General features: G+C 41.2%; 1 protein-coding gene across 1 annotated transcript in view; it reads left to right on the forward strand.

The window, feature by feature from the left end:
• LOC106089588 (metabotropic glutamate receptor 2) overlaps positions 1 to 22,828 on the forward strand; it is a 492,052-nt gene that overhangs the window by 436,075 nt on the left and 33,149 nt on the right. Inside the window, exons 5-9 of the mRNA XM_059369726.1 lie at positions 578 to 720; positions 10,538 to 10,646; positions 12,938 to 13,109; positions 13,372 to 13,478; positions 13,598 to 13,747. Of these exons, the coding sequence (XP_059225709.1) occupies positions 578 to 720; positions 10,538 to 10,646; positions 12,938 to 13,109; positions 13,372 to 13,478; positions 13,598 to 13,747 (681 nt within the window). The remainder of the gene's footprint in view (positions 1 to 577; positions 721 to 10,537; positions 10,647 to 12,937; positions 13,110 to 13,371; positions 13,479 to 13,597; positions 13,748 to 22,828) is intronic.

Below are 22,828 nucleotides of genomic sequence, written 5' to 3' on the forward strand. Positions count from 1 at the left end.
TTCGATTGAAAGTAACGGAAAGAATCGATAGTGTCGACTGCTATACAGTCGGTAACGCCCGACCTTTCCTTTCACTACTTGTTTCGCCCATTTGCTTTAGAAGATATTCTCTTCAATCATTATAAGTCACTTCAGTCAATCAGTCACTTCAAGCTGTTGAGATTTCTTTATTTCCCTCTTTGCCGTTTCTTAACCACGGTGCAAGTGTTCTGTTAAAAACCTTACAGTTGAACTGTTTTACTTCCGTTTTATTCATTATAATCATTAAGCTCTGTTACACCCAAGGCCAGTGACTGCACACACCCATACATACCCATACACCCATACAATACACTCTCCTAGTGGGGGCGTACCAAGCCAAAACCCAACACAGTCACATTTTTAATACCGACACCTTTCATTATGGTTTTCCACTCTCATTATATTTCATTGTTTGGGCTTCATTGTTTATTTGTGTTTATGTGTGTGTGTGTGCGTATATTTTTATTTAATTTTGGCCTTTTGTTCTAATTTTCTAAACCCCCATTCTTGCTTCCTGTGTCTTTCTTTCCATGTTCGTTTTCGTGCAAAAAACCAGGTGCCATAATATTTGGTTCCGATCAGGAAGTACGAGAAGTAATGCGCGCCGTGAGACGTAACAATGCTACTGGTGCTTTCTCTTGGATTGGCTCTGATGGTTGGAGTGCTCGTAATTTGGTATCGGATGGCAATGAGCCTGAGGTAAGTACTATAATAAAACCCACAGAAAATCCGAACTAGACAAATAGAAGGAAGCTGAGCAAAGTATGGCGAAGGAAATTCTGGGTTCTCGAAGGAAAAAAGAGCGAAAGAAAAATATATGAACAAATTCATAAGGATTTAAGTTAGGTAGGCCAGTAAAATGCTCTAGATGTGAAAGAATGTATGAACATTGCTATGGTGCAGCCGGCAATAACAATAAACGAACGTCCACCAAGATTTGTGTTTCCTAATATAAAAGTCCCTTTTGTTGTTGTATAGGACCGTATTTACACCCTACACCACTACTGTGGTACGTATACCGATAGACTCAGAATCACTTACTAATGCAATTTAGCTATGTCCGTTTGTCTGTCTGTCTGTATATTCATCTGCTCATGTTAAATTGTTTCCAATTCGTGTAAATTGTTTACAAATAAAAAAAGTAAACTCGAAAAAGAAAATCTAAGTTAGGAATTCCGTGCTACTTACAAAATCCTTAATTGTTTTCAATGCCACTCCCTTAAGTAGCTTCATGTCTGGTTTAGTGTCCCCACCTAAGTGCCGGTCTCTGTTAGACGCGCAAGCCGGCAATGACAAAGGAAATGCTCCAACGTCTCATCATCTTCTCCGCTTGCCCTACACATGCTATCACTTGCCGCACCAATTTTACATAAGTGACCTCGTAGTCCTGTGTGTCCCGTTACGATACCAAAAGCTATACTGACTACCTTCTTCATCCCTTTCATAAATAGCCTCGTCTACTTACGATCTGGATCCCCCCATGGGATTTTCGCCGTCCTTACGACCGTTCCGCTGCTCCACAATGTTGCATGCGCATTCGTCGCCCACTCCCTTAACTCGGACTGCGTCGACCCGAAAGTCTTCGGGTTAACCAAGTTTATTGATGCCAGTCCTCTGGCCTTCATCGCCAAATCGTCTGCCCTTTCATTTCCCCTTACTCCGTTATGGGCCAAACGATGCGGATTTTTCCATACTCAGAGAAGGCGTTAATCTCCTTCCTACACTGCAAGAGCGTTCGTGACCTTACAGTACTGGTTAATATTGCCCTCATGACAATGTTACTGTCGGTAAAGATGTTCACACTCAACGTCATTCCGTGATCGCCCGCATCTCCGCCTACAGTACCGTATTATGGTCAGGCAGTCTAAAACAGATCTCAGTCCCTGGGTTCTCAATATAGACCCCCAGGCCCACTCTGTCCTCCAGCTTTGATCCATCCGTGTAACATGATCTTCCAGATGGCAACACTAGGGCTCCGTCAATCCAAGACTGTGCCGATGGCAGTAGTGCCTCGCACTCGACTTCAAGGTTCATTTCAGGTATCCGATCGGAAACCTCTTCCCTTTCTCCCAGGTTTCCTATCGTCGCCTCGATTATACTGCGATGGTATGAGTTGCTCCCATTCTCAATCCATTCTCCCATCGGCTTAAGTCTCATAACCGCAGTGACTGCCTCACACTTAATCTGTGTGTCAATGGGTCGGATATCTAGAATAGTCTCCAGTGCCCTAGGGGCGTGGTCCTCATCGCTCCACCTATGCCAAGACAACATATTCTCTGAATCTGTTGTATGGTCCTTATGCTGCACTTTTTCTCTATAGCAGTCCACCAAACTACTGAGGCGTAAGTAAGTATTGGTCTAATCACGCTCCTGTAGAGCCATTGGACTATGATAAGGTACAGGCCCCATTTCGAGCCTACAGCTCGTCTACATAATGCCCAACATCTGTGAGCCCTCTCAGTACGGTCCTGAATGTGATACTTCCAATTCAGTTTCCTGTCCAAGATCACACCTAAGTCTTTGACCTTGTCAGATATCGCAATCGTCTTATTGAGAAAACGTGGTGCGTTATATTGGACCACCTTTATCTTCCTCGTGAACAGGCATATTTCAGTCTTCTCTGTGTTAACATTAAGACCTCTGGGTCTAGACCATTCATATGCCATGTGCAAGACCCATTCGGCCCTTCTGCATAGCTCGTTCGGTTCCTTACCCCTTAGAAGTATTATAACATCGTCTGCGTAGCAGACGGGTTCAAATCCCTCCTCAGTCAGCATCCGTAATAGGTCATTTATTGTGGTCACCCATAGGAGTGACGATAAAATGCCCCCCCTGTGGCGAGCCCTGTGTCACTTTCTCCCTTATATGTATGCCATGGGACACACAATTTATCCACCTGTTTCTTAGCATATGGTTTATCCAGTCTCTAAGGACCGGGTCCGTCCGATACTGGTCTAAGGATTGGATCAGTGTGTCAGTCCGCCAGTGTGTACGTTTTGGCATCGAAGGATTCTTCTATTTTATGCACAACCTCGTGCAGGGCAGTCTCCACCGACCTTCCCTTGACATGGGCATGCAGTTTGTGTTTGAGCAGTTCGCTGGATGTCCTACTCCTTATCATGGCGTCCACAACACGTTCCATGGTTTTGAGTAGAAAGGACGTATGGCTTATAGGTCTGCAGGCCTTTGGTGTCACATAACTTGCCTTGCAGGGCTTGGGTATAAACACCACCCTTGCCTCCTGCCAGGCCTTGGAAGTATATGCAACTATTAGGCACGCTGTGAAAATTTTGGCCAGATGAATTGCCAGATAGTCTGCCTCTTTATGTAGTAACGCCGGAATATTCCATCAGGTCCGGTGTTAAATGGTTTGAAGCTCCTCAAGGATTCCTTCACCATAAATTCCGTTATTATAAACCTTTGATCAAAGTCATTATACCAAGATTCCGGTGTCTCCTCGAGTCCCTTCGTAGCTTCTGGAAAATGGGTTTTCATCAAAAGCCTCACCATGTCCTCCGTTGTCTCTGCTCTCAGCCTCAGCAACAAAATGCCTCAACATGTCCTCCATTGTCTCTGCTCTCACTCCCATGTCGTCTACTAAAGTTTCAGTTTGGACATGGGTTTTTGAGAGAAACTTTTTTAACGTGGCGGCGTCATTAACGCTATCGATCTGTTTCCAGAAAAGCTTCCAGGTGGCACGTTTTGCCGCTCTGGTAATCTTATTGTATCCCTTGAGCCGAGTGTAATACACATCCCCATAAACTTCCGCCTTTTTACGACGTGCTCTGTTAAAAAGTCTGCGGACCTCTTTCCCAATATTGCGAATCGCCCCGGTCATCGAGGGTTTTTCTTGGTTAAATTACTGGCCAAACATAAGACGTTTGACAGTGAAGCAAAACACGAAACGTGCGTGAGCTGTTTAAATCAATGTTGCCAAAAAGATAATAGCTAAAAAATCTCCCTTTATTAAGGTAGGATACATTCAAAAGTCAGAGAATGTATGGACAATGTCCATTGAGGAAACACTAGAACTACTCGTTGACAGAAATATCCCGGGAAGCTCTACAATGGACTACGTTGCGCCAGTTGAGTTTGTCAGCGATACGAATTCGTCGGAGTTTTTTCGGGAGATTGTTTCCGCCGCCTCCCATTGCATCTAAAAAAAATTTAACTCCCCCGGCAAACCAGACTAGTTCTGGCTCAATTACGTCCAGCAGATACAGCCGTCTCAACTCCTGCAGAACAAGGATCGATGTCAATATGCAGGATGTGTCCTGGGTCTAGACGACCCAGCCAGTGTGCAGAGGGAACAACATCCCACCTTAGCATATATAACAGAGTTGTCTTGATTGTGTGGCTGGGTGTCCCGGCTGGGTGTCCCGGCTGGGTGTCCCGGCTGGGTGTCCCGGCTGGGTGTCCCGGCTGGGTGTCCCGGCTGGGTGTCCCGGCTGGGTGTCCCGGCTGGGTGTCCCGGCTGGGTGTCCCGGCTGGGTGTCCCGGCTGGGTGTCCCGGCTGGGTGTCCCGGCTGGGTGTCCCGGCTGGGTGTCCCGGCTGGGTGTCCCGGCTGGGTGTCCCGGCTGGGTGTCCCGGCTGGGTGTCCCGGCTGGGTGTCCCGGCTGGGTGTCCCGGCTGGGTGTCCCGGCTGGGTGTCCCGGCTGGGTGTCCCGGCTGGGTGTCCCGGCTGGGTGTCCCGGCTGGGTGTCCCGGCTGGGTGTCCCGGCTGGGTGTCCCGGCTGGGTGTCCCGGCTGGGTGTCCCGGCTGGGTGTCCCGGCTGGGTGTCCCGGCTGGGTGTCCCGGCTGGGTGTCCCGGCTGGGTGTCCTGGCTGGGTGTCCCGGCTCGGTGTCCCGGCTGGGTGTCCCGGCTGGGTGTCCCGGCTGGATGTCCCGGCTGGGTGTCCCGGCTGGGTGTCCCGGCTGGGTGTCCTGGCTGGGTGTCCCGACAGGTGTTGGCCAATATAAAGGCCGACTGTGCTGTAAGGTATAGGGGCCATTAGATTTTCGCCAGCCTTGGTGTGGTGATGGATGTGTTGTCGATGTTGCCAGGGCTGCTTGTTTAGTGCAGCAAGAGACCTTACAAGGCCCCTCCGAGTTTTTCTGCTGCTGAAGTCGAAGCTAATGTTGATATTCCTCACGTGACTGCACTCGGTTGAGAATGTTACCTCATACTGAGCCATACCATAACTTTGGTTATAAGCTTTAGTCACCATGTTTTACCCAATAAAGTTCTCACCGATCTTTCAAGCTAAAGACCGAGTTGTCTGGGGTTTCTGACTGCCTTGCTTATTTTGAACCACCTTATAAAGACCAATACCAGTTGATTAATGGCTCACCATATCCCGTTAGCAAAAAAGTGGTAGCCTGCTGGGCCTGGAAAAGGTGGGGAGTTAGAACAATTATACCTGTGATTTTCAAATTCACAATTTAGGCATGCTTTCAAATCCCCATTTATAAGAAAAAGTATTAAAAACATAGATGGAATGACATACAAAGCTTCCTTATCACTTAAGGCTATGCTTTATTGCTAATAAAAGTCCCCAGGGTTGAGCTTTATTTATTAAAGGTTAAACATCTTAACTTAAAGCATTGTTGATTAATGATTTTTCTTTTCGTTGTTCTTCTAAGAAGTGTTCATACCATTGACGGCAGAAGGAGGAATATCTTAACAACGTATTTCACAGTAAAACGAATTACTTTCAAGTGTCTATGTCTGTCAGTCCGTTTGTCAATGTGGCTCTTCATTCATCCTTCCATTAATCTATTTAACTGAACTTTTTTGCTATGTGTCAGCTGGTCTAGGCCTTGGTAACTTAGAACATTCGATGGCGTTTATTAAAGCTGTAGTGGCTTTTCATCTTGGCCTTTTGTTACAAATTCCTATTGTAAGCTTGTCAATTATTTTTGTTTTGTCCAGTACAAAAACAAAAACGAAAACAAAAACAAATGGACAGCTGGAAGAAAAAAGAAAGTTGTATATTGTTAGTATTTTATAAGAGAATGAAGGTTATCATTTCAGTGAAATATACACTCGTTTCAAAATGAGGGTGCTTATCGATGTCGCCAGTGTTGCCGCTGTTTTGGGTGTTTCTTCTAACGAATCCTATCGTGCTATAGGTTAGACTAGGTTAGGCTGAAAAGGGTATGCGGATACTAATCCACCCCATGCCGCTATGGACATACACCTAAGCCAGTAATCGGCTTGTTCTGCACTTTAAATACTAAAAATTAATCTCGAAAATCTAAGTTAGGAATTCCGCACTTCCGTGCTTTACAAAATCCTTAATTGTTTTGCATACCACGTCCCTATGTTTGTTCATGTCTGGTATTGTATCCCCTCCAAAGTACCGGTATCTGTTAGCCGCGAAAGCCGGGAAATGATATAGGAAATTCTCCAACGTCTCATCATCTTCCCTAAATATGCTATCACTTGCCACACCGATTTTGCATAAGTGAGTTCGTAGTCCTATGTGTCCCGTTATGATACCGAAAGCTACACTGACCTCCTTCTTACTTCTTTTCAGTAATAGTCTCGTATTTTCACGATCCGGATATTCACATAGGATTTTCGCCGACCGTCTCGTTGACCCGAAAGGCTTCGGGTCAACTAAGTTCATTTTATATAATGCTATAACGATTACAGTAAAGTTTCCCCATACTTTTAGAGACGTTCTTCAAGTAGAAATTCTTGTTTCAGCAGGAGATGCACAACAACGCTCGGTGGGAGAAAATCGAAAAAAACTAGTTAAAACCAGCAAGGAAAGGCAAAAGTCGGGCGGTGCCGACTGTATACCCTACAACTATCCTATAAGTACAATGTGGGACCTAAATCTAATTCTGAACCAATTTTGATGGACCTCGGCGAGCAAATATGTTCAAACTGTAAAAACTACGGTTGACAAATGACAACATTATGCCAAATTACCCAAAATCTGACGAACATATATATGGGAGCTACATCTAATTCTGAACCGATTCCGAGCAAACTTCTCAGATAATGTGGTAGTCGTTGAGGAAAGCATTGTGTAGGATTGGTCAATAAATGTAATGGCTCTTAAAGTGAAAATCGGGCGATATACATATATGACAGCTATATCTAAATTTGAACCGATTTTCATGAAATTCACCAGTAATATTGAGAGTCAGGAGAAAATCTCTCCTGCCAAATTTCGAGAAAATCGCTTAACAAAAGACAATTTTATTGCTATAATACTACAAATCGGACGAACATATATATGGGAGCAATATCCAAATCTGAACCGATTCTAGCAAACTTCTTAGATATTGTGGTAGTCGACGGGGAAATCGCTGTACAAAGTTTTGGCGAGATTGGTCAATAAATGCACTTGCACTGACCATAGAAGTGAAAATCGCGCGAAATATATATCTGGCAGCTATATCTAAATCTGAACCGATTTCCATGAAATTCACCAGTAATGTCGATAGTCGTAAAATATCCTTTCTGCCAAATTTCGAGAGAATCGGTTAACAAATGACCATTTTATTGCCTTATTAGTGAAAATCGGACGAACATATGTATGGGAGCTATATCCAGATCTGAACCGATTTTTTCCAATTTCAATAGGCTACGTCTCTAGGCCAAAAACATGCGTGTACCAAATTTTGTGACAATCGGATGAAAACTGCGACTTATAGTTTGTACACAAATTAACATGGGCAGACGGACGGACATAGCTAATTCGAATCAGAAAATGATTCTGAGTCGATCGGTATACTTATCAATGGGTCTATCTCTCATCCTTTTGGGTGTTACAAACTAATTCACTAAGCCATCCCCAATCTGGGAATAAACGCTCATGTTGGCCATTGGTTATTTGAAAATACCAATAACTCGCCGAGTATCACTGGCACTCAGTAATTAAGTAATAGTCAATGCCACCTGACCCCTCACTAAGACTCTTCTATCAAAATCGATGACTGCCCGCGGCCGCATTTGCACCAATACGAAGCTTTCCACTATCCGTAACCTGTGGACGGTAGCTTTCAGCTAAGCTTCCCGTGATAACGATGAATACCACATAAGTCGGACCTCAAAGTTACAGCCCGTGTAACCACTGAAAATTTTCTAGCCGGGATTTAAACTCGCGTGAGCGATGCCATCAGAGATCGGGGTCTAAACTAAAGTCTAATCCTATCAGAATATATATACTTTCCTTCCCTTTCTGCTCGGATTCCTATCGCAGGCATGCTGTATTGTCTCTAAGAGATATACTTCAGGAAGCTCTACGTGCAACAGCTAGGTGGGCTACCGAAAGTAGTCTAGGTATAAATCCGAGCAAAATAGAAGTAGTTGTTTTCAGCAGGAGATACAAGTTGCCTACAGTCGCACCTCCTTGGAAGGAGAGAATGTTCGATTTAGAGAAAGCTCAAAATACCAACTACCAAAATATTTTGCTGGATAGGAAATTTAACTTAAAATCCAACAGTTTGAGGCTATGGGGGCATTCCCTTTGGTCAGGTGGCGACTACGGACACTGTGTTATCCTTGATACAATATCCGATGTTCCTGGCAGTGTGGATTACACCCTACCTGAGTTGTTTTTTGCTAATCATGATAGAACCGATTGGAACTACGATATCCCTGGTAACAGAAGTTACATAGACTTCTATACGGAATATCTGATGTTCCAGGCAGTGTGGATTACAATCTACCTGGGCCGCTTTTTGCTAATCCTGATAGAACCGATTGGAACTACGATATCCCTGGTAACAGAAGTTACATAGACTTCTATGCGGATAATTTCAAACTCGACGACCAGGTAGGCTTTGGGGTCTAAAGATCTAGAACTTATCATATCGAAAAGGTTACCCGACCACTGCACTGTGTATCAAGGAGAGATCCTTGCAATTAAGGAAGTTGTGGAATGGCTAAGATACAATGTCATAATGACGATTGGCATTAATATCTTCTCAAACAGCCAGGCAGCCATTAAATCCCTGGAAAACCTAACCCTAACCGAACACAATAAACGCTTTCGACTGTCGCAGATCTTTCAACAAGATGGCTGCACAGTTCCAAATTCACCTGCTCTGGGTGCCGGGCCACAGTGATATCCCAGGCAATTGTAAAGCGGATGAGCTTGAGAGATTAGGAACTACCTTATACATTCCAGGGATACTGGAATCTGTGGGTATGCCTCTAGCGACATGTAAGCAAAGTTTTCAGGACGAGGCCCGAAGGACAACGATTATGTGGCCCAATCCAGACTTGAAGAGGTCTTAACGTCTCAGTCATTGTGCCCGTCATGACAGGTCACTGTCTAATCGAAAAACATGCTGACAGACTAAAGGTTGCTAGCAACGACTTTTGTAGAAGTTGTGAGGACATCGAAGAGGAAGACTCTATAGGACACCTTCTGTAGGTGTGTCCGCACCAGCAGTCAGGAGAAGTTACACTTTAGGTTTTCATTTCTTTGAGAACCTGTCTGATTTAATGGATGTGAACATTCGCAAGTTATTGCGCTTTTTAAAGTGATCTGCATAGTTCAACGGTAGGAACTAGAAAGCATTCTTTTTCTTCTGTTCCTGTGGTATCGCAATGGACGAAAACATCGAAGTTAATCTGATGGCAGACTGCCACTTAAACCTAACCTAACCATTGTCTGAGAAAGTTTCTAGGGTTTTTTTGTTACTATCTATTTTACACTCAAAGGCAACACTGAACATAGTAACAAAACTATAGGCATAAGCCACTTGATGCTGCCAAAGTAGAAAAGGGAGAAAAAAGAAGGAAATTGTTTTGAAGGCAACATATTGTTACCATTAACAGTTTCCTTTTCTTCCAATGGAATGTTAGGTATTTTTTCCCCCACACCAGGCCATAGCAACTGAAATGGAACAAAACGCAGCAAGGACTAATGACTGATACTTTTTTCTCCTTTTGTTCTGAGTTTGTTTTTATTTTTTGCAATTTCGATGAAAGGCAGCCAATAGGAGGTTTGGGAATGTGAAACATTTGATCGGGGTAGGGCTACAACCACTATGGGAAGCATTCATGGAATGCAGGGCAACATCGCGCAGTGAGTTTGCCTTGGTTGCCACTTGGCTGTGTCGACTTCAATCACAACAATTCCTGTGGCATTGGCTGAAGGTGAACGGTTTAATTTGCTGCAATTTGTTTTAATGATAAAATAACTGAAACATTTTGCCATTTAATTAAACATTAACCTGCCAGAGTCAGTACGGTATTCGCTTGTTTTGTATTTCTTTCATTGTTTTGGCAATTCCGTGTTATTTTAACATTAGTATTGAAGGGCTTTTAGACTTGTTCGAGGATAGGCAAAGTTCTTTTTTATGACATCGTCGGTATTTAAGGCAAATTGTATGCATTTGTGACATTTGTAACTTAAAATTGGTGATAGGTGGTTCTGTGGAGGAGGGGGTTAAGAATAATGAAATGTTATTGACTATTTGGTATAACATTAGCTTGCTTGTCTTCAATTCGGCTAATTTTTGTTTGATAATTTGAATAATGAGATTTTTCCCATGCTTTATTTCAGGTTGAAGGAACCTTATCAGTGCAGCCCCAAGCGAATCCTGTCAAAGGCTTTGAGGAGTACTTCTTGAGTCTAACTGTCGAAAATAATCAAAGAAATCCCTGGTTTGTAGGTGAGTAATGGTCATGACATTTGATGCCCTCAATAGTTGTTCTTGAATAAGACCCATATCGAATTTCACATACCTTCTGAAAAAATATATTATTTTTAGCATAATTAGGTTCTTAACACATCTTAACATTAAACTGGGATGCAAAAAAAAAAAGAGGAAAAAACGTGCCTTGGGAATCCACCACCATGGATTCTGCTAAAAATTTATACAAAAAAATTTAGTTGAAGGGCACTTTAATCAATACTAAGTATCCGTGCAAAGTTTCAAGCGGCTAGCTCTATGCGTTCGACGGCTATCATGATTTCGACAGACGGACCCATGTCGACTAATAATGTCGAGACGATCAAGAATATATATACTTTATGGGGTCCTACATCAATATTTCGAGGTGTTACAAACGGAATGACTAGGTTAGTATACCCCCATACTATGGTGGTGGGTATGAAAAACAAACTGCAACATCCAACAGTCTTCAACTACCTCGAGGCACCCCGCGGGATAACTAGAGCACAACACAGATTGGAACTTTGAGCTCCAAACTGTGTAGGGTTCATCGCTGACATGGAAACTTAGCTGCGATCTACCGGGCGTGTCCACAGGTTCGGATAGTAAATCCATACGGAGTAGCTGCAACTACGGTCGCAGACAATCAGCGATATCGAGTTAAGAGTCTCACTGAGAAGCCGGGCGGCAATGGCTCTGCCATAAATACTGAGTGCCAATGATGCTCGATATGACGAGGCGAGTTATTGCTTTCTTTAAATAACCATCTTGTCCCGCGGCGATCCCGGAACGAGCTTACTCATCTATGGAGCTTAACGGAGGCAGCTCCGTATACAGACATGTGGCTACAACAACAACAACGTCGAGACACAAAGGAACAATTTGTACCTTTTAAATTCCTATAAGCTCTAATTTGTGTCCAAATTTGCTGAAGTACTCTTATGACCTTTTTTGGCCCCTTGTTATTACACCCACCACCGAAGGATGGGGGTATATTCATTTTCCGACGCTATAAAGTATATATATCCTTGATCAGCGTAAAAATCTAAGACGATCTAGACATGTCCGTCCGTCTGTCTGTTGAAATCACGCTACAGTCTTCAAAAATAGACATATTGAGCTGAAACTATGCACAGATTCTTCAATTGTCCATAAGCAATTTAACTTCGAAGATGGGCTATATGGGACTATATCTTGAAATCCCATATAGACCGATCGGTCTATTTAGGGTCTTATGCCCATAAAGGCCACATTTATTATCCGATGTAGCTGAAATTTGGACAGTGAGTTGTGTTTGTCCATCCAATATCCTTCTTCGATTTGGCTCAGATTGGTCCATATTTGGATACAGCTGCCATATAGACCGATCCGCCGATTTAGGGTCTTAGGCCCATGAAATGTACATTTATTGTATGATTTTGCCAAAATTTGGGACAGTGAGTTGTGTTAGGTTCATCATCCTTCTTCAATTTGGCCCAGATCAGTCTAGATTTAGATATAGCTGCCATATAGACCGATCTCTCGATTTAAGGTTTTGGGGCCATAAAAGGGGCATTTATAGTCCGATGTCGCCGAAATTTGGGACAGTGAGTTGCGCTAAGCCCTTCGACATTTTCCTTCGATTTGTCTCAGATCGATCAAAATTTTGATATAGCTGCCATATAGACCGATCTTTCGATTTGAGGTTTTGGGGCCATAAAAGGCGCATTTATTGTCCGATTTCGCCGAAATCTGGGACATTGAGTTGTATTGGACCCTTCAACATTATTCTTCGATTTGGCTCAGATCGATCAATATTTTGATATAGCTGCCATATAGAGCGATCTCTCGATTTAAGGTTTTGGGGCCATAAAAAGAACATTTGTTGTCCGATTTCGCCGAAATCTGGGACAGTGAGTTTTGTTAGGTTCTTCGACATTCTTCCCAAACTTGGCCCAAATCGGTTTAGATTTGGATATAGCTGGCATATAGACCGATATATCGATTTAAAGTCTTGGCTCCATAAAAGGGGCATTTATAATACTATTTCACTGAAATTTGTCACAGTTACTTATATTAGGCTCTTCGACATCCGTGTCGTATATGGTTCAGATCTGCTGCTATGGGACATAAGATATGCATTTTTTACTGGATTTTGACGAAAGGTGGTTTACATATATACCCGAGTTAGTGGGTATCCAAAGTTTGGCCTGGCCGATCTTTACGCCTTTTTACTTTCTTCATTTAATACTTCAACGCTAAACCAAACTTTCTTATTAATTCAATAATGTTTTTGTCTTCTTTTACAGAATTCTGGGAAGACCATTTTCAATGTCGCTACCCTGGCAGTTCGAGTACTCCCTATAACAATTACAATCGAACCTGTTCGAAAACTGAGCGTTTGTCCCGCGAGGATACTGATTTCGAAGATCAACTGCAATTCGTTAGTGATGCCGTTATGGCTTTTGCCTATGCTCTAAGGTAAATTGTTGCTAAAATTTTTTACTTTGTGCATAAAATTTTAAATTGTTGGACTTTAAATTTAATTCACTTAAATGTAGAAACAAGGAAAACTTAAATTTCCTTGACATAGATTACACTTGCCTCAATTCATTAAAATGCCCATTGCCATGGTCAAGGTCATATTAAGTGACCAAGTCATGGCATATAATGGCCGCTATAGCGCCATGTAACGAAATACTTAAATTGATTTATGCGAAATGTTTTCCACCTAATTCCACAGAGACATGCACCGCGAATTATGTGACGGCAAACCTTCATTGTGTGATGCCATGAAACCAACCAAAGGCGCGGATTTATTGCGATTCTTAAGGAAGGTGGAATTCGAAGGTGAGTAAAAAAGCTTCTTTTTGTGCAAAATGTCTGCTATTTACTTACTTTCTCTTTGCGAGAACCCTAGAATTCCTTGTAAAAAGCGTTTTTGACACAAATTTTCAATGTATTTACAGGACTCAGCGGGGACCATTTCCGCTTCGACACCAATGGTGATGGCCCAGCTCGATATAACATCATTCACTTTAAACAATCCAAAGAGGGCCAATACAATTGGGTAAAAGTTGGCGAATACTATGAGGGTGAATTGCGTCTGAATATGTCAGGTAAGACAAATCTCTGCGAGTTGCAAAAGTGTAATTTAACATTAAGACTTCAAGAAGCATTAATTAAGGATTTGCCAAGAGAAATTTCCAACAGACAACTTCCTGTGTAATCACAGGCTACCGGAAGTAGATGGGGAACAGAACTTTATCACATTTAAATTGAGAGAATGAAAAAAAAAACTTCTATACACGCAACAAAATTCTTTGCTGCAATCCTCATAATGGTTGTAAATTTTTTATACCCACCACAGTAGGATAGGGGGTATATTCCGTTTGCAACACATCGAAATATCAATTTCCGACCCTACAAAGTATATAAATGTTGGATCTTCGTAAAATTCTAAGACGATTCAACGATGTCCGTGTGTATGTCCGTCTATCCGTCTGTCCGTCCGTCTGTCACTCTAGAGTCTTCAAAAATTGATATATTGAGCTGAAATTTGGCACAGATACGTCTCTATGATGCACGCTGGTTAAGTTCTTGAACGAGCCAAATCGGACCATATTTGGATATAGCTGCTATATAGACCGATTTTCCGATAAAGGGGCTAATGCCCCTAAAAAACTTTATTTTTCATCCGATTTTGCTGAAACAGTGAGTAGCTCAAGGCTTCCCGACAACCGACCCAAATATGGTTTAGATCGGATTGTATTTAGATATAGCTACCATATAGACCGATCTCTCGATGAAGGGTCTGAAGGCCATTAAAACTTTATTTTTTATCCGATTTCGGTGAAATTTGAATTAGTGCGCCTCCCAACATAGTGGGGCTATAAACACATAAAAGCAGCATTTATTACCCGATTTCGCTGAAATTTGGTGCAGTGAGTCGCTTTGAGCCTCTCGACATCCGACTCAAAGTGAGCTGGTTTAGGCCTACCAACATCACACATAGATATGGTTCAGAGCTGGCTGTATCTCTATCATATATACCGATCTTCCGATTAAGGGTCTGAAGCACGAGTTCGATGAAATGTGAATCAATGATTTGTAGTACGCCTTTCCACATCTAACCCAAATATGGTTAACATCGTGCGATGTTTAGATATAGCCGCCATATAGACCGATCCGATTAAGGGATTAGAGATCTGAAGCCCATAAAAGCTTTATTTAGTACGCGATTTCACTGAAATTTAAAATAGTGAGTTGTTTAAACACCAAACCGATGGCTTTGGTGCAGGCACATCCTACCGCAGACACAAAGAAGGAAATCTGGTAACTGACACAGATAACATGCTGAGGTTATGGAAAGAACATTTTACCCAACTGCTAGTGTCCGATGTTGGCGGCGAAGAGGATACCGCAGAACCAATCCCTGATGATGGTATAGAATGTTTACCTCCTAGTCAGAATGAGGTCCAAGTAGCAGTAACCCGACTAAAGAAGAACAAGGCAGCAGGAGCCGACAGGTTACCCGCTGAACTATTTAAGACCGGAGGCGAAACGCTGATAAAGCGTATGCATCAGTTTATCTGCCCAATCTGGCTAGAAGAACGCATACCCGATGATTGAAACCTCAGCATACTATATCCCGTACACAAGAAAGGAGACAAGACGGAATGTGCCAACTACAGAGGAATAAGTCGCATATAAGATACTCTCGAGCGTACTGTGTGAAAGATGAAAACCTAAAGTCAATGAGATGATTGGAATCTATCAATGCGGATTTAGGACTGGTAAAGCTACCCTGGACCAGATATTCACACTGCGCCAAATCCTGGAAAAGACCCGAGAAGGACAAATTAACACCTATCATCTCTTTGTTGACTACAAAGCCGCCTTCGATACTCCTTTATGTTCAAAGGTATTTCAAGTCATGTCTGAGTTTGGTATCCCGGCAAAATTAATAAGACTCTGCAGGATGACACTTCCCGATACGCGTTCCTCAGTAAGAATAGGAAAGAATCTCTCCGAACCATTTAATACTAAACGAGATTTCAGACAAGGAGACAGCCTATCGTGTGATCTCTTTAATATCCTGCTGGAGAATATAATACGAGATGCTGATATGAATCTATATGGCTAATCTCTGCGATATGGTGGCCACCACCAGGAATCATTAACAAAATACAATATTATTGTCTCTGGAAAGAAAAGGTGAAAAATTGGTCGCGTATGCTGATAACGTGGGCATTGCGGTTAGGGGAAAGTTTCCAAGAACTCTTAGACAAATATTTCAAGAAGATCTAACTGCGACAGCCAATTGGGAAAGTGGTCTTGGCGTCAATCCGTGCAAGATAGAATTAGTTCTTTTTATAACCAGTCTCCTTGGGAGGAGAAAAAGCTCAAAATGCGTGGGTATTTTGCTAGACATAAAATTGAACTTCAATTCCAACATTTTGGAAAAGGCAGGAAAGGCCACTCTTGCCCTATACACCTGCAAGAGAGCTATTGGCAAAAGTTAGGGAGTTAAAAAAGTTGGATATATACTGTAGTTGTCAGATCTATAATGCTATATGGTTTGGTGGTCTGGTGGACGGCGCTTCAAAAGTCCACCAACTGTTCAATACTCAACCGAATCCAGAAAAGATGGCTTGTTTGTGCATAACAGCCGAACTGGAGACGACACCATCGGATGCGCTGAACTTAAAGCTACACCTAATGCCTCTGAACATGGTGGCTAGACGAATTGCTGTGACTACTATTGTGAGGCTAATGGAGCTTTCTCTTTGGTCATGCGGCGGCTACGGACACTGTGTTATCGTTGACACAATGTCCGATGTTCCAGGCAGTGTGGATTACACACTGCCTGAGCAGCTTTTTGATAAGAAGTACTGTGCCACTATTCCTAATAGAAGCCATTGGAACAACTTTTTACGGATAGTTCCAATTTAAACGACCAGGCTGGCTTTAGGATGTACTCTGGAGAACTTGGACTGTTTATATCGAGAAGGATACCCGACCACTACAGTATGTATCAAGCGGAGATATTGGCAAGAAGTGGTTAAATGGCTAAGATGTTATATTTTAAAGACTTTTGGCCTTAATATCTTCTCAGACAGCTAGGATCTCAGACAGCTAGGATGCCACGAAATCCCCTGAGAATGTTTTTCTGAATGCAAAAACCGCCCTCGACTGTCGCAGATCTCTCAAGGAGATGACTGAATAGTCGAAAACACACCTGTTCTGGGTGCCGGGCCACATATATATCCCAGGGAATGGTAGAACGGACGAGATTGGGAGACTAGGAACTACGTTACACATCCCAGGGAAACTGTTATACCTTGGGTATACCTCTGGCGACATGTAAGCTAAGTTTTCAGGACAAGACACGAAGGACAAATTTCAGCGATATCGGTTAATAAATGCTGATTTTATTCATTTTTCTTTTTTTTTTTTTTTTGATTTTTTGACATTCCAGGGATACTGGAATCTGTGGGTATACCTCCAACAACATGTAAGCTAAGTTCTCAGGACCAGGCCCGAAGGACAACGAATGATAGATGGTCACAAAGTGGGGGTTGTGGGCATTCCAAAATTATGTGGCCTGGTCTAGACTTCAAAAGGTCTACCGCTTTGCTGTCGCTGCCTAGAATCGACGTCTCGATCATTGTGTCCGTCTTGACAGGTCACTGTCTGATTGGAAAATATGCTGACAGACTAAAGGTTGGCAGAAGCGACTTTTGCCGAAGTTGTGAGGACGTCTCTGAAGAAAAGACTATAGAACATCTATTGGGTTGCCCAAAAAGTAATTGCGGATTTTTCATATAGTCGGCGTTGACAAATTTTTTCACAGCTTGTGACTCTGTAATTACATTCTTTATTCTGTCAGTTATCAGCTGTTACTTTTAGCTTGCTTTAGAAAAAAAGTATATTTAATTAAAGTTCATTCTAAGTTGTATTAAAAATGCATTTACTTTCTTTTGAAAAATCCGCTATTACTTTTTGGGCAACCATACTTTGTGTGTGTGTGTGTGTGTGTGTGTGTGTCCCGCACTGGCAGTCAGAAGAAATTTCATTTTAGCTTCTTATTTCTTTGAGAAGCTGTATGATTTAACGGATGTGAACATTCGCAAGTTGTTGGCTTTTTAAAGCGATGTGGATGGTTCATCGGTAGGAACAAGAAGGCATCTTCCTTCTCCTGTTCCTGTGGTATCACAATCGAATCAAATAGCATAAGTAGCGCCATTGACGCAAAACATATTTCTCAGTGTCCCCATTTTATAAACAAAAAACAGTGAACAAAATTCCCTGTGGTTATGGCACATTGTGGTTTGAACTCCGATTTTTTATTAGTCCAACAGTTTTGCCCTAGGACTTAACCAATGGCAACTTACTTATGCATGAATAATGTGCATAGCATACAACACACATGTGTATGTGTGTGTCCACAACTCTGATTTCATTTTATTGCAACCGTATCTCCCTAGGATTTAACCAATGGTCATACACTCATACACGCATATACACTCATACACACCTATACATATATGTAAATGTGATTACATACAATATATCCAGCCATGAGTGTAAGATAATAGTGAGAGATGTGGAAAGTCCGTCCACATCAGTGGCACATGCAGAGATTGCTGCTATGCTGGATGACTGTTGAACAAATTTTCTACATAGAGTATTTATTTTATGCTACAATTTTTTTTTTTGTTATTACAAAACAATTTTCATTGTAACCAGAGAGAAATGGGTTGCTGTCGTTACAATTCACTTACACACACACACACACACACACACACTCACACACAATTTACAATGATGTATTCTTTAATCTAGAATGCCTGCTGTTAGTTACCTTCGACCAATTCCATTTCCGTTCATTTTACCTTGTCATCGTGCAAATGGTCTCATGTTAAAGCCACATAAGTAAGCGTGCTGGGGGAAGACTCCCCATGGTAGTTGTGGCAAATATCCTTGCAAATACAATTTCTCATATGTTGGCATATTTATAATTCTCACCGAGGATTCAAAGGAATTTATGAAATGCACGTGCCAGGTAATGCCCATAAGGTAAAGTTGCCTGCGACAGAGACAGAAATAGTGTGTATTGTTGACTTTTAGATTTTTAACATTCGTATGAAAATCCTTGGGCTAAGGTATGCCATTCGGTTACATATGAATTTTGAATAATATTTTGTGAAAATATTTAAAAATACCAGGCTTATTAAAAGAACTCATGCTGCAACTACTGCTCTATGGTAAACAAAAGCTATCTCATAAAACCTTCAACTTCCAAATGATGCAAAATTTAAACTGAGCTGCTTTTGTCGTTCTGCGAACAATTGTGCATTTGTTTGCAACGCTCGGGGAGAATAAAGGTTTCCTCCACTGTTAAGTACAACAATTGACTTGCATAGCATTTGATACAGTCCCCATATGACTTCTTGAGCCCCTAGAAGTCGCAAATGTTATCTATTTAGCTATTTTTTGTACGAGGCGAGCTTAATGATCAAAGACTTGCAATGAAAAATGAAAGCCACACAAATAACTGTGAGAAACGTTAAGTCCTGGTTTAGGGGTCTTGTTCAACCATATTAGGCGTGACGGCTTCAAGGGCCATGCATTGGTAGGTCGTACCGCTGGTCCCCTTCGCTACCCCCCAAAATTTATTGTCAAGGAGTAGCTGTATTCCAATTTTGAGAGCTTAAGACCACTCTGTAAAGAAGTCGTGTAACTGTATCTTACAATAATTTTGAGTACTTTAGCTCAATTGGTAAAGAATGTACCATTTTGTACGTTTAATTAACTAAATGCACGATTTTGAATAATCTTCTGGTCACCAAAAATTTGTAGTCAAGGTGTACTTGTATCACAATCCCGTTATGAAACTCCCATTGTGTAAGTTTAAGTACCTAAACATGCGATTATAAAAAATCTCCTAGTCGTCCAATATATTCTTTCAAGGTACCAATTACTCCACAATTAGTACATTTTCTACGACTTGACGAATTTTTGTCAAGACTGGGAAAATGTTTGTCAAATTGGTTAATTTTATCAGCCATCATTCGCTGTAGGCGAAGATAAGCTATTTCGTATTTTGCACTTTTTTGTATCAAAATGTACTAATTTTGAATGGATCATTTAGCCAAATTTCAAACCTCTAGCTCCATCTGTAAAGAAAGTGCCAAATGGTACCAAATAGTACGAGTTGCAAATAGATTATTTAGTCACCCATCACATTTTTCTTTATTGAACCTGCATGCCAAATTTCAGACCTCTAGCTACATCTGTAAAAAAAAAGTACCAAATGGTATCAATTCTGCTACGAAAATGTATTAATTTTTAACAGATAAATCAGTCACCAATCATTTATTGCTTAGTTGTAACTACATGCCAAATTTCAGACCCCTAGCTTCATCCATGAAGAAAGTACCAATTGTTACCAATTTTGGTACCAAAATGTGCGAATAGTGAATAGATCATTTAGCCACAGATCATACATTTCTTATTTGTACCTACATGCCAAATTTCAGACTTCAAACTCCATCTAAACAAAAGTACAAAATAGTACCAATTTTGGTACCAAAATGTACGAGTTTTGAATAGTTCATTTAGACACCCATGACTTAATTCTTAGTTGTACCTACATGCCAAATTACAGACCTCTAGTTCCATCTATAAAGAGAGTACCAAATAGTACCAATTTTGGTACCAAAATGTTCGAATTGTGAAAAATTAATTTTGATACCAAAATGTGCCAATAGTGAATAGATCATTTAGCCACCCATCATACATTTCTTATTTGTACCTACATGCCAAATTTCAGACTTCAAACTCCATCTAAACAGAAGTACAAAATAGTACCAATTTTGGTACCAAAATGTACGAGATTTGAATAGTTCATTTAGACACCCACGACTTATTTCTTTGTTGTACCTACATGCCAAATTACGGACCTCTAGTTCCATCTATAAAGAGAGTACCAAATAGTACCAATTTTGGTACTAAAATATTCGAATTGTGAAAAAATCATATTGATACCAAAATGGGCCAATAGTGAATAGATCATTTAGCCACCCATCATACATTTCTTATTTGTACCTAAATGCCAAATTTCAGACTTCAAACTCCATTTAAACAAAAAGTACAAAATAGTACCTATTTTGGTACCAAAATTTACGAGTTTTGAATAGTTCATTTAGACACCCATAACTTATTTCTTTGTTGTACCTACATGCCAAATTACGGACCTCTAGTTCCATCTATAAAGAGAGTACCACATAGTACCAATTTTGGTACCAAAATGTTCGAATTCTGAAAAAAAATCATTTAGTTGCCCTTTATAAATTTCTAAGTTTTACTTATATGCTAAATTCCAGACCTCTGGCTCCATCTGCACAAAAAATACCAAATAGTACCAATTTTGGTACCAAAAATGTACGAATTGTAAAAAGCTCATAGTCATGCATTATATCTTTCCCAGTTCTATCTGCATGTCAAATTTCAGACCTCTAGCTCCCTCTGTAAAGAAAGTACCAAATGGTGCCAACTTTTGTAACAAAACTTACGAATTTTTATACCCACCACCGTAGGATAGGGGGTATATTCATTTAGTCATTCCGATTGCAATACATCGAAATATCCATTTCCGACCCTATAAAGTATATAAATTCTTGATCAGCGTAAAAATCTAAGACGATCTAGACATGTCAGTCCGTCTGTCTGTTGAAATCACGCTACAGTCTATTGAGCTGAAATTTTGCACAGATCCTTTTTGTCCATAAGCAGGTTAAGTTCGAAGATGGGGTATATCGGACTATATCTTGATATAGCCCCCATATAGACCGATCGGCCGATTTAGAGGTTTGGGGCCATTAAAGCCACATTTATTATCCGATTTTGCTGAAATTTGGCACAGTGAAATCTATTAGGTCCTTCGATATCCTTCGTTAATTTGGCAAAATCGGTCCAGATTTGGATATAGCTGCCATATTGACCGATCCGCCGATTTAGGGTCTTAGACGCAAAAAAGGCGCACTTATTATCCGATTTTGCTGAAATTTGGGACAGTGAGTTGTGTTAGGCCGTTCGTCAATTTGGCTCAGATCGGTCCAGATTTGGATATAGCTGCCATATAGACCGATCATCCGATTTAGGGTCTTAGGCCCATAAAAACCACATTTGTTATCCGATTTTGCTGAAATTTGGGACAGTGAGTTGAGTTAGGCCCTTCGACATCTTTCTTCAAAATGGCCCTGATCGGTTCAGATTTGGATATAGTTGCCATATAGACCGATCCTCCGATTTAGGGTCTTAGGCCCATAAAAACCACATTTGTTATCTGATTTTGCTGAAATTTGGGACAGTGAGTTGTTTTAGGCCCCTCGACATTCTTCGTTGATTTAGCCCGGATCGATGCAGATTTGGTTATAGCTGCCATAAAGACCGATCCTCCGATTTAGGGTCTTAGGCCCATAAAAACCACATTTATTATCCGATTTTGCTGAAATTTGGGACAGTGAGTTGTGTAACTCCCTCCGACATCCCTCGTCAATTTGGCTCAGATCGGCCCAGATTTGGATATAGCTGCCATATAGATTTGGGAAGGGGTAGTGTTATTACTTATCAATTGGGTAGGGGAAGTGTTATTTATATTCTTGTACCCTTTCATTTGGGAAAATTTTGTTTAGTACCCTTTAATTTGGGAAACGTTTCCTTGAGTACCCTCTTTCTTTGGAAAGGGTTATTAACCGTTTACTTGAGAAAACGTAGTTGTATTAACTTTTTCTTTGAGAAACTTTGGTCTATTAACATTTTCTTCTTTTTGAAAAAGGTTAGTTTTATAGGTATTTTCTTTGGGAATGAATGTTTGGTGGTACGTTTTCTTTAGGAAAGCATAGTTTAAGTACGCTTTTGTTTGGGTATTAGTGCCCTTTTCCTTGGGAAAGTGTAACTTTAGTACCCTTTTCCTTGGGATAAGGTAATTTTACTACCCTTCTCCCTTGAGATAAGGTCATTTTACTACACGTTTCCATGGGACGTGTAATTTTGTACCCTTTATTTTGAAAAGGATAATTTAAGAACCCTTTCCTTCAGAAAGGATTGTTGTAGTATTCTTTCCCCTTGGAAAGGATTGTTATAGTACTCTTCCCCTTGACAATGGCTTGTTGCAACTAAAACCATTTAAG

Source organism: Stomoxys calcitrans, chromosome 5 (assembly GCF_963082655.1).
Source record: "Stomoxys calcitrans chromosome 5, idStoCalc2.1, whole genome shotgun sequence".
Lineage (NCBI taxonomy): Eukaryota > Metazoa > Arthropoda > Insecta > Diptera > Muscidae > Stomoxys > Stomoxys calcitrans.